The sequence below is a fragment of the Gopherus flavomarginatus genome, chromosome 4 (genome assembly GCF_025201925.1).
Source record: "Gopherus flavomarginatus isolate rGopFla2 chromosome 4, rGopFla2.mat.asm, whole genome shotgun sequence".
NCBI classification, from domain to species: domain Eukaryota; kingdom Metazoa; phylum Chordata; order Testudines; family Testudinidae; genus Gopherus; species Gopherus flavomarginatus.
Genome location: NC_066620.1, coordinates 125,946,404 through 125,958,614, shown reverse-complemented (window position 1 = coordinate 125,958,614; position 12,211 = coordinate 125,946,404). Strand labels below are relative to the sequence as shown.

General features: G+C 43.2%; 1 protein-coding gene and 1 long non-coding RNA gene across 4 annotated transcripts in view; one reads left to right on the top strand and one right to left on the bottom strand.

Annotated features, from left to right (window-relative positions):
• LOC127049342 (uncharacterized) overlaps window positions 1–12,211 on the top strand; it is an 85,138-nt gene that overhangs the window by 60,633 nt on the left and 12,294 nt on the right. The window lies entirely within an intron of this gene.
• Window positions 9,219–12,211, bottom strand: part of CEP85L (centrosomal protein 85 like) — a 175,103-nt gene continuing 172,110 nt past the window's right edge. For all 3 annotated transcript variants that reach the window (XM_050949566.1, XM_050949567.1, XM_050949568.1), the window contains one exon: window positions 9,219–10,575. In XM_050949566.1, coding sequence (XP_050805523.1) covers window positions 10,412–10,575 — 164 coding nt within the window. In that variant the 3' untranslated portion in view covers window positions 9,219–10,411. The remainder of the gene's footprint in view (window positions 10,576–12,211) is intronic.

Below are 12,211 nucleotides of genomic sequence, written 5' to 3'. Positions count from 1 at the left end.
AGAGCCTGCTCTGTGCAGCTCAACAGCCATGCCACATAGGCAGCTGTACATATCAGTGTGTGTTGTTTTCCAGCACTTTTTATTATAATATTGGTTATCACTCAAACTGTTTTTATTTTTGTTCTTTAATATTGTGTGAGTCAGACATTGAGAATGTAGGTGGGGTCTATGCAAATAGCCCTACACAATTCTTTGAATGCATTTCTCGTCTCATCTGCATTATCCTTTCTGTGATGTCAGTCCTAGAACACTGAATATAAGAAGCTAGCTGGGCCAAATTGTGTGGTGTGTTTTTTTTTATTAATTGAATTCATTCCATTTTCAAGTTTTGTTTTTTTTTATAATCCAAAGAACAGCCCTATATGTTCAGCCTGAAGTAACTTATTTTTAGGCTTGGCTAAATTCAATTTTACTTTAAAAAAAATTTCAGTGGATATCAATGCTTATTTTAAAACTTTTTTATTTTTGATCTAAATGTTCACAGTTGTGGAAAATTATGGTGGCTTAGACAATTTAATGACCGAAGCGGAGATTCAAGAAGTTAACTGTTAAGCATTGTCAACATCATCAAAATATATAAAGCAAATATCTTTAAAGCAGACTTGTTCTCAAACAGCATTTTTTTTTTTTTTTTTACTTTGCCTATTCGTAAATTTTGATTACTAATGGAAATAGTTTCAGTTTGTGTATACGGTAAAATCAACATTTACTGATAAAATCTTATCTTTCCAAATGTACTTATATTAAAGAAAAAACAAACGAGAGAGAACAAAATGAGGGCTTGTCTACATCACAAAGTTGCAGCGCTGGTGAGGGGGTTACAGCGCTGCAACTTAGGAGGTGTACACATCTGCAGGGCATCACCAGCGCTGCAATTCCCTGTTTGCAGCGCTGGCCGTACTCCTGTTTTGTCTCAGGTGTAGAGGATCCAGCGCTGGTGATCCAGCGCTGGTAATCAAGTGTAGACACTTACCAGCGCTTTTCTTGACCTCCGTGGAATAAGCAGGTATCCCAGCATACCTGAGGAAGCCTCTGGTAATAAAGCAGGTCTCCTTCCCCGGTTTGCTCTCGCGTTCCCCGAACCCCCGAGCAAGCAGGTCTCCTTCCCTGCGGTTTGCTCTCGCGTTCCCCGAACCCCCGTGCAAGCAGGTCTCCTTCCCTGCGGTTTGCAGGGGGGTTCGGGGAACGCGAGAGCAAACCGCGGCGAAGCTGGTCTCCTTCCCCGGTTTGCTCTCGCGTTCCCCGAACCCCCGAGCAAGCAGTTCTCCTTCCCTGCGATTTGCAGGGTGGTTCGGGGAACGCGAGAGCAAACCGCGGCGAAGCTGGTCTCCTTCCCCGGTTTGCTCTCGCGTTCCCCGAACCACCGAGCAAGCAGGTCTCCTTCCCTGCGGTTTGCAGGGGGGTTCGGGGAACGCGAGAGCAAACCGCGGGGAAGCTGGTCTCCTTCCCCGGTTTGCTCTCGCGTTCCCCGAACCCCCGAGCAAGCAGGTCTCCTTCCCTGCGGTTTGCAGGGGGGTTCGGGGAACGCGAGAGCAAACCGCGGGGAAGCTGGTCTCCTTCCCCGGTTTGCTCTCGCGTTCCCCGAACCCCCCTTGAAGCCGCCCAAGAGCGCTGCAGTGTGGCCACCTCTAACACCACTTGCAGCGCTGGTTGCTGTAAGTGTGGCCACTCTGCAGCGCTGGCCCTATACAGCTGTACTAATACAGCTGTAACAACCAGCGCTGCAAAATTGTAGATGTAGACATACCCTTAGTCTCCATGACAGAGCATAACATTGCAATCCTCGAGCATGCTGTATCAGGTCTGCCTCATAAAATGGCAGCTGCTCCCTTGCAAATTTAAAAAGGGGCAATACACAAAAGTCTGTCAAGTTGTATAGAGTTCAGATGTATAGTGCCAGATATCAATTCAGACCTCAAGCAGAAGCAATGCTAATGCATTGAATTCTCATGCCATCTAGCTGCCTTTGCAAATGTAGATAGCTGGCCAGTGTCACTTGGAGAACATGTCACTTGGAGAACTTCTTTCTACTAATTGCTGGCTTCAACAGGTGGAAGTATAGTTTTGGTTCAGCCTTTGAAATGTTTTATAACCTAGTGAACAGTTCTGTATTTTGGAGCAAGTGGCCAACTGTGAAGCTAACTTTTCTGCCACTGTGACTGTAGTCATCACTTTTGAATCATAGCAATAATGTGAGATTGGCAGAGAGATGCACCAGAGAACCAGTCACAAATTATTCTGTACCGCAGTGGCTCGCACCCTTTCCTGATTATTGCACCCCTTTCAGGAGTTTGATTTGTCTTGCGTACCCCCAACTTTCACCTCACTTAAACACTACTTGCTTACAAAAATAGACAAAATACAAAAGTGTCCCGTGCACTATTACTGAAAAATTGCTTCTTTTCTCATTTTTATAATTATAAAATACATCACTTGGAATATCAATATTGTACTTATTTTAGTATATATAGAGAGCAGTACAAACAAGTCATTGTCTGTATGAAGTTTTAGTGTGTACTGATTTCGCTAGTGCTTTTTATGTAGCCTGTTGTAAAACTAGGCAAATATCTAGATGTACCCCCTTGAAGACCTCTGTGAACCCCTGGTTGAGAACCACTGCTCTACAGCATATCCACGAGTGCTTTGTGCAGTTGAGTTTCACACAGTGTTGTGTTAATTTGCCGGATTTTATTATAAAAATATCACAGTAATCCAGCTTCTTTTCGGAGATTTTGCTATTAAAAAATCTCAATTTTCTTTTATTAAAGGAGCTGTTCACAATATCAAGTAACCCTATTTCAGTGCAAACCTTTAGCATCATCGCAAGTATTAATTCTGGGACTAAGGCAGAGGAATTTTAAAAAAGGAATGAAATGAACTCTACCTCTCCTGGGTCATGTGCTTCTTTCCTTCAGCGTCCTCCCCCCCGCCTTTGGCCATCCCTCTAGACAGTAGCTTTCAGAGGGGTGAGACTAACAAATCCAGTTATCTCTCAGGTCCATTAATGCCCATGTTTGCTTTCTTCAGTAACACTGCCAAACTGGTTATAAAACATTCCAGGTGTATTAGCTGAAAATATTAAGTTTTCTAAAAAGGGCTTCAGGTAGACTTTTCAAGGTATTGACTTCAAGAGAATACCGGGTAAAGTCCTGGCAAGAGGAAAAATTAGAAAAGTAGCCCTAGACAGTTGGGCAGAAGTAACAAAGCACAAGGAGAAAAAGAGGAGACAGTTCTACTAAGCTTTGCCACACTAACACACACACACACAGATCCAGGTACTGAGTATCACAGAACTCTCTCTCTCTCTCTCTCTCCCCCCTTTCCCCATGCCTTCAAATACACCACCTCACACCACTGTCATTTGTTTCCAGACCAAATGACTCTTCAGTCATAGTGAACCACTGCAAAATCTACTGCAGGTTTAGCTGTCACAGTTGATGTGTGTTTTGTAAAAAATAATAATTTAGACTGAGGAAAAAATTTAAGAATTAAAATGGCTTTAACCTTATGAGAATGTGATGAATAAATCTGTTAATCTTTTATGAACTGCTCAACCTTAGGGAAAAGGTGGGATCTATGTTGCCTAGCACATATGGTAATACAGAGGACAGAGGGGGGTCTCATTTAATTAGAAGTACCTTTTAGAAGTTCAGACAGAAGGCTAGAGAACTCCCAGTGATGTGAAATGTGTATAACACACTGGCTAATTATATTAGAGGTGAATTTTGTGGTGTCTCTGGCAAGTAGGCATAACAAATAATAATTTCTGTGCTGTGCAAGCTCCAGGAAGTGAGATAGGGGCTGACAGAGGTGGTCTCTGAGGGAAAGGCTCACACAGAGTCCAAGGCCAAAGAGAAAGGACAGAGAAGAGATCTTAGAGGGAGTTGCAAGGATCCAGGAGAGGTGAATATAAATGAACCCTCTTTCTTTACTTTGCTTTAGACAACAAGCTGTTAGGTTAAAGGAGAATGACCAACTCCAGTCTTCTGCTTCATGTGTTTATGAAGTATCTGGCTGTACTGGTTATGAACTGGTGTTAAGTAGGGACAAACACAAATCTATCTTTGACTAACTCCACATCAAAAGCAATGAGAGCCTTTCTTGTTCAAGTCCTGTGACAGGGGCCTGGATTATTTCATGCAGCTTGAATCTCTGAGCAACTTTGAGATGTCAGTTGGACCCAGATCACTACCCCTTTGGGAATGATCTTCAACAAACAGCTGGCCAATCCTTTTACTTCTCTGGACAGACTCGTCTTACCCTTCCTCACCTTGCTCATTTCTCCTTGGCCTGCATGTTCTCTTACACCTTTCTGCTTCTGGACTCTTACACTCCTGTTGGAAGCCAGAACAGCCTATAGATTCATGCTGGCTGGGCTCTGAATCAGCCAGAACGTTTCCTAGGGGATGAAGGACTTCAGAGCAGCCCACATATCTGCAAGCAACATAAGGAGTCTTTGTGCCTAGCTGTGAAGCAGTCTTAAAGTAAGATTTCAAAGGCGTTGTGTGAGAGCAAATGAGCCCCCCCCCCGATAAGAATACCAGTGCCAGGGGTCTCCCACATTGCATGGGAGTACCTTAACTACTAAGCTGAAAGGGAATGAAGGAGGTCCTAGTTTCTCATTCCCTCCCCCCAACCCTGTGTGGCCATTTTTTGTGGCGTTATGAGCATGTCTGCAGGCCTTGATATGGTAGGTGTGCTCAGAGGCTGCCTATTTCCCCTGCGTTTATGAATTGCACTAGGGCTTAGGCACCTGGCATGAGGCAGTAGCACACCTATTCAGAGGCAGAAACGTGGGCACTTATACTGCAAAAAGTTTAAGCTCCAAGTGAATCTAGGCACTTACAGGGTTAGGCAGCAGCTGAGTGGGGGGGTTGTGTATGAATACCGATGTCACTCACGGACACCAAGTATGCATCGTCGCCATGTATTCTGCCAGCTTGCTTCCTGGGAGGTGGATTGGCTCGTGTGTGTTTTAGGCTGCTTTTGGTGTAGGATAGCTTGAAGAGAGAACTATTTAAAAAAAAAAAAAAGTATTAAGGGTGAGTAATTTTCCTTCATCTATCTAGGTATGTGTCACAGTGGGTATGTACTGGTATCTCTTCACTTTTACCTTTATGTTGTTGGCCTTTCAGTGGAGGGACCAGGTCTTGCTCCTCTTTTGTGTAGTGCCTAGCACAGGCAGGCACCCATCCTAACTGGGTGTTACCACAATATAAATTATGATTAAAAATAGTAATTTTGTAACAAAATTTATTTTCGCTCTGTAGATACAAATCCCAAACATCAACAAACAAAATTCCAGTGGAAAAATACTAGCCATTAACAATGAAAACTTATTTAATAAATAGAACTTTGGCATTCCAAATTCTAGCTGTAAACCCTACTATAAAAAAATTACAAAAAGGAGGCAATAACCACAGAGCTAAAGGTGAGCCACCCAGTGGCACCTTTACTTTTTACACTGAATGCATTTTGATTAAGTCATGACAACTCTATTTACACATGAGGTATTCTGAGCGGTCCAAAAACAGAACCCAATTTACATAACTACCAGCCTTTGGGGACTAAGCCAATACATATGACAGCTGTGCTTTTAAAAGTCAGACTCAGCCCCTCCTCTCCACTGATTATCAATGAGATATTGTAGTTAATATATACAAAACTATCATTCTGATTGAATTTCCTGCTCACTCTTCCCGTCAGAAAAATTGGACTGCTAAAATCACTTAACTTACACGATGTATGCCTAGTACCTATAGCATTTAGTACATATTTCTAGATATTATGTAAGAGGCTCCTTACTATCAAAGCCTAAAAACAAAAGATCTGTAGTTAGAGCAAACAAGGTGCAATAATTACTGACCTTCTTCTAGCTCAACTAAAATGTATTGGGACTATATACATTTACTAAAGGGAAAAAGGCACAAAGGTATGCAGCAGTGGAATTAATACTGCTGATCAGCTATCATATAAAATCTGTTTATATAATCTTCAATAGCCACTGCTTTGTTTTCATATTTTAAAACTGTTGGTTGATTAATTCAAGCAATCGAAATACTTCCCCACGCATCAGAAAAACCTGTTGTATCAATTCCATTAAAAGAACCAAATTGTAATTCCAGTTACGCCCATGCAGCCCCATTTATGTTATTGAGGGTAACATAAGTGAGGGCAAAATTCAGGTGTCAGGTAGGTACCTGAAGAGGGATTTCCATCCTTCCTTGCACCCGCTTATCTTTAAAATAGCAAGCAGGATAATTTTTTCCTCTAACTGAAAGTGGTAAGAAATCTTCAGAAATGAGCAGAGCAAAATAACTTTGGCTCTTACAGCTACATCTATTGGCAGTTTTAAAATGTTGTCGCCTGAGTTGGTGGTTATAGCAACCACAATAAGTTACAGAAGTACATCACTATAAACCTACACATCTGAGGCTAAGAATCTAAGTTAAGTTTGCACAATTGAGCTGAACTACTTATATACAGTAAATACATAGCATCTTTTATAGCTTGCCCAAAGACAACTACTTTCCAAGCTATTTTTAAAATACATTCTTGAATACAGTAGTTATTTACTGTAAGTATCACTTAAAAGGACTGTAGAAGTTAAACTGAAACTATACAAAAATGACTGTAGACAGAATGGTACAGTATCCACTCAGACTTTTTTTTAACCCTTGAGATTGTCTCTAAGTTATGGCAAAAAGTTGTCATGACTAAATCAGTTTCAGTAATGCCACTGTTAACATTTGTTAATCAACCATATCATTAAATATGTTGAATGAGACCACACACGCTCTACTTTTTAACCAGTTAAACAATCATGCATATCTTACTTAGACAAAGCTTATTCTGTTTGGAAACATATGTAAACTGATGCATATATAGCAATAGCTCCTACAACAGCAGGCCCAATTTTAAGAAATCAAAGAAAAGGAAAAATACTTATTCTTTGTGGTCACTTCATTCTAACCTTATCAGTAATTTGCATCTTTGGCTCATCACATCTGCCATTTCTCTCCCTGCTTTAATTTGACTGAGGCAGATAAACTCAGTGTGTTACTTTAAAAATCAAGTGCTCTGTATTTTAATGTAAATAAAATTGGTGCTCTAATGTAACAGAGAGGAAAAAATGCAGAAATACAGCATCATCATTCACAATAGTGCAACTAAAAAAATCAAGACTTTCATAGGGGAGAACCTTCTATAATACTCTTGAATCACAGAACTTCTTTCCAAGGATCTAAGTGCTTTATAAACATGAATTCATTAATCACAACTCCCGAGTGCAGTATCCCCATTTTTGAGATGGGGAAACTGAGGCGCAGAGGTTAAGTGACCTGCTGAGCATCACAGGGAGGACCTGGCACAGATAAAAACAGAATCTGCTGTTCTCTTCTGTAACACTACACTACTATCCCTCCAATATGTGCCTATGCAATTTAAAACAGCAATACATTTCCCTTTTATAGGCTGATTTTTTTTTGTCCCGTCTGCTTACTGAAGTATGGTGTTGCTTAGACATGGATTTCCCTCTTTTTATCCCACCAAATACCCTTAGTTGACTGTCTGAAGTCAAGATGTTGTATTCCTGACACTAGACAAAATTTGCTATAAACACAGGATTATGACTTCACTTCAGGGTCAAGCAGAAAGAAAGTGAGTTATACAGAAGTAAGTAGTTATTAAAACTACTAATCAAAACAGCAACCACTAAGTTATAGGCAAAGATTCCTTATTTTCAGTTTTGCCCTAATGTGAAAGTCCCTCTTTAAAGTTGTGTCAATAATAATACTACAAACTCCAATTTTTAGGCAATAAAAAAAAACCCTAAAAAGCCAAGTTCTGGGCAAAAAGATAGCTTCTTTCTTAGCCCGCGAATATTTTTTAAAAAAATATAAAGATTACGCTGTTCAGTGGTAAGGCTGGAAAACTTAATGCTCCCGAAGTTGCTGCGTCAGTATGAGCAAATAATCTGCATTTGAAAAATACTGAGAACCATTAATATAAACACAGAGATTTTCACAGATCTAGGCCAGGTGTAGGGACAGTTTAGCAGGCAAGACTTGTTGAATAAATAAGCCCATGTAATAGTTAGAAAAGACTGACCAGAAGATTTTTAAATCACTAAGTTCATAAGAATGACATTTAAACACAAAACAGAAGGCTGAAAATTTCAGCGTTAAAATCAGCAATGTCAATCCACATTATCCTTAAGCTATTTTTCTGTTTTTAACAAATGGTGAAAATTAAATATAGATATTAAATGTCAGAAAAACCAAAAATAGCCATTCTTTTACCACAGTTTGCCGTCTTCCAGCCTACTTTGTCATGGCCCATAAGCTTACTAACAAAAGATTTCTAATGCTGTCAGCTGCAATAACTGCATAAGCGAGCTGCACCTATTTGCTCTCAAACTTTTTCAGTTTTTAAATGTTTGTAGTCTTATGCTTATTCTCATTGTCTAATATTAATAATGCAGCTTGGCAGCCATTTTGGCCAGGTCAGCATTTGAAGGCAGAACTTATTCGCTATGTTTGTCTCCAGTGAAATAGAGACATCCTTGTTCTACAGTTACCCAGCTAAGTTCTGATCACAGAATCGTTTTGCAGGAGTGCTAATATTCTATCTGTCCTGCAGGGGCAGTCTTGCACTGGATAACAACAACAAAAAAAAAAAAAACCACAGGAACACATTAAGTAATCCTTTCCTGCAGGACTGGAAAAATCTACAAGTCCTGCACACCACACAAAATGATAGAGTCTGCTGATAACATTCTGAGCTTTCAGCACTAAGAGGCAGAAAATTTTTTCTTTGGGCCAGATTCTGCAAGATTTGGGTTGTTCATTACCTTCAGGAGGCCTGCAGGATTGAGCCCTGGATATATAGGCTGAACACATTTAAAACAGAGGTTGTAGACAGAAAATAACTACAGTACACACAAGGCCGGTGCTACCATTTAGGCGGACTAGGCGGTTGCCTAGGGCGTGAGGATTTGAGGGCGCCAAAAAGCAGCGCCCTCCTATTTTTTTTTTTTTAAAGTGTTTGAGCGGCTGCTGCCACTGGGAGGGAGAGGGAGTCTGAGCTGCCACAGCAGCCCATGGATTCCCCTGTGTCAGCGCGCCGCCTGCAGCCCGGGGGGTTCCCCTGGGTCAGCGCGCCGCCTGCAGCCTGGGGGGTTCCCCTGAGTCAGCGCGCCGCCTGCAGCCCGGGGGGTTCCCCTGAGTCAGCGCGCCGCCTGCAGCCCGGGGGTCCCACCGCGCAGTCACTGCTTCGCTTCTCCCGCCTCCCAGGCTTGCGGCGCCAATCAGCTGTTTGGTGCCGCAAGCCTAGGAGGAGAATTAGAGCAGGACAGCGTGCTCGGAGGGGACGCGGAGCAGAGGTTAGCGAGGGTGGGGAGGTACCGCAGGGCTCCCCAGGCCTGGGGTAGGGAGCTGCCGTGGTGGGGGCGCCTCAGGGCAGAGGGGAGCTGCAGCAGGGCTGGGAGGGCTCAAGGTGGAAGTTTCGCTTAGGGCACGAAATTTCCTTGCACTGGCCCTGAGTACACACACCATGAGACACCTCCAGTGTCCTTTTTTCTGACAGAAAGCCAGTCTTAAGACTTATAAACAGCTGGCTTTTGTGTGTTTGTGTCAGTCTTCATATTACTGAAACAAAGTTTTTAAGCAACGTGTTAAAAGATAGAGATATGAGGAAGGCTAACATCTAAATCTGATGGGACCACATTCACATACGGAGTTTGTTTGCCTAGACTGTTGCTGGATAAAATAAAAACCCTAATAATCAACATGGATCAGCTGCTGAAACCACACCTTCTTTCCCTTACCTAATTCACAAGGCAATTATAAAAAGAGCAACCACCTTTTGTAGTAGTCAAGGACTACCCCAATTGCAGTTTCCAACATGATGTGTTTTGCAGAAGTATCTGGCTCCAACGGTCCATTTTTTCTCTCACCTTTGGGTGCTTGAATGTGTCACTCCAGCCTTTCAATTCAGACTGCGCAACTCCAACCTCTGATGAAGGAAAGTAAGTACAGTAGTAACATTAATGCCATTTTCTGAGACTTTGCTTTGACTCCGGAAAACAGTATAACCACACAGATTGTTTAAATGAGCCATGAGGGAGGAAATAAAATCCTACATCTCTAATGGGAACGTTCTTCACAGCTTGGTCCAACATTCAGTAGTTTGGAGAACACAGATTTTCTTGAGATCTGTACCACTCTCTTCAAATTAAGATTTCCCCACCATCCTCTAAATTAAATATGCAAAACCCTCAGACCCATCAGACACCCATGTGCAGCTCATATACAATATGCAATCTTCCCATATGGCTCCTTCATAGAAATGCAAAGATCTGTAACACAGCAGCATTTAATAATGTAGTCATTGCTGTGAGACCAACATTTTATCATTGGGTAATGCAGTTGTCTCCCATGTCCTGAGCATAACGGTCTGATATTATAGTCCTCAGTTCATCAATATCCTTCCGTAATTGACACACCTCCGAGAGTTTCTTGGTGAGAGTTTCTGTGCTGTGGTAATTCTCATTCTCTTCAGCTGAACAGCTCATTGCTGTGAAAAACAAGACACAGCTAGAGCTTAGCATGCAACCACATGAAAGCTTACACATTCACTCAAAGAGTGCACATTTGTTTTTTAGTTAATGATACCAGCACAAATCTTGCTTCAATATAAGGAAAAGCCATCAAAATGCAGTATTTAGTGCACTTAAAACCATACACTATTCCTTTTTTGAATCTAGTGTAGCTCTTTCAAAGTGGCAATGGAAAAACCTAAAGGGCAGATTGACTACACAACTTTATGGGGGGTTCCTGCCAATAGAAAGTGTGCTGGGTGGGATGGAGAAGTGGTGGCAGCACAACTTTCTCCCCAAGGGTCTGGTGGCAAAGAGGCACAGCCCAGAAGCAGTTGATAGCAGGTCTGGGCAACCTGGTGGAGGGCAATGCATACAGGATGTGTTGTTTCTGTAGCCTGGGACAGCAGGAGTATGCATCTCGAACAGAGATTCAATTTACTCTCCCGAGAACTCACAGAGTAAAACCACCATTCGGCCAACCCCTTCAAATGTAGCAGAGGGAACAGAAATCACAACTACACACGTATCGATCCCTGCCCCCACACTCACTAATCCATAAACATGGCTGGTCTGCAACAGCTCTCTATTAATAAGGATTAGTGAGGTCCTATAGTATTTTCTTTAATTGATATCAGCTCATGTTGTGATCCTACTGGATCTCACAAAATCAAGTCAGATTAATAATCAGTTGGGAGATCTCAGTGCAACACCTATTTGCTTCAGGAGGATTCTATTAGTAGTAAACCTGTGTTACTGAAAACATCCCTTTTGGATGTGTTGTAAACCTGGAGTTTTGACTACTTACACACCTCTGCCCCGATACAACGCGGTCTGATGTAACACAAATGCAGATATAACACAGTAAAGCAGTGCTCCGGGGGATGGGGCTGCTTTACCACGTTATATCCAAATTCGTGTTACCGCAAGCAGTTCCTCAGCTCACCTCTGCTCCGCCTCCTCCCACGAACGCGCCGTAGCTCTGCTTCTTCTCCCTCCCAGTCTTGCTAGGCCAATCAGCTGTTTGGCACAGCAAGCCTGGGAGGGAGGGGGAAGCAGAGCTGCGGCACACTCGTGGGAAGAGGCGGAGTGGAGATGAGCTGGGGAAGGGGGGCCACAGCAAGTAATGGGGGGGCACAGAGGAACTGCTCCCCATCCCAGTTCACCTCCGCTCTGCCGCCTCCTACTCCTCCCCGCACGAGTACAGTGCTCAGCTCTGCTTCTCCTCCCTCCCATGCTTGCCACGTCGAACAGCTGATTGGCACAGCAAGCCCAGGAGGGAGGGGGGAGAAGTGGTGCGCTCGTGGGAGCAGGCAGAACAGAGGTGAGCTGGGGAGGGCCGCAGCAAGTAATGGGGGGCACAGAGGAACTGCTCCAGCTCATCTCCGCCTCCTCCCCTGAGCACGCCACCGCTGCTCCGCTTCCCCCCCCCCCCCCCACCTCCAGGCTTGCTAGGCCAAACAGCTGATTGGTGCAGCAAGCCTGGAAGGGAGGGAGGGAGAAGCGGAGTGGTGGCAGTGCGCTCAGGGAGGAGGTGGAGGCAGAGCGGAGGTGAGCTGGGGTGGGGAGCAGTTCCTCTCACTACCCAGATATAATGCGGTCTCACCTATAACA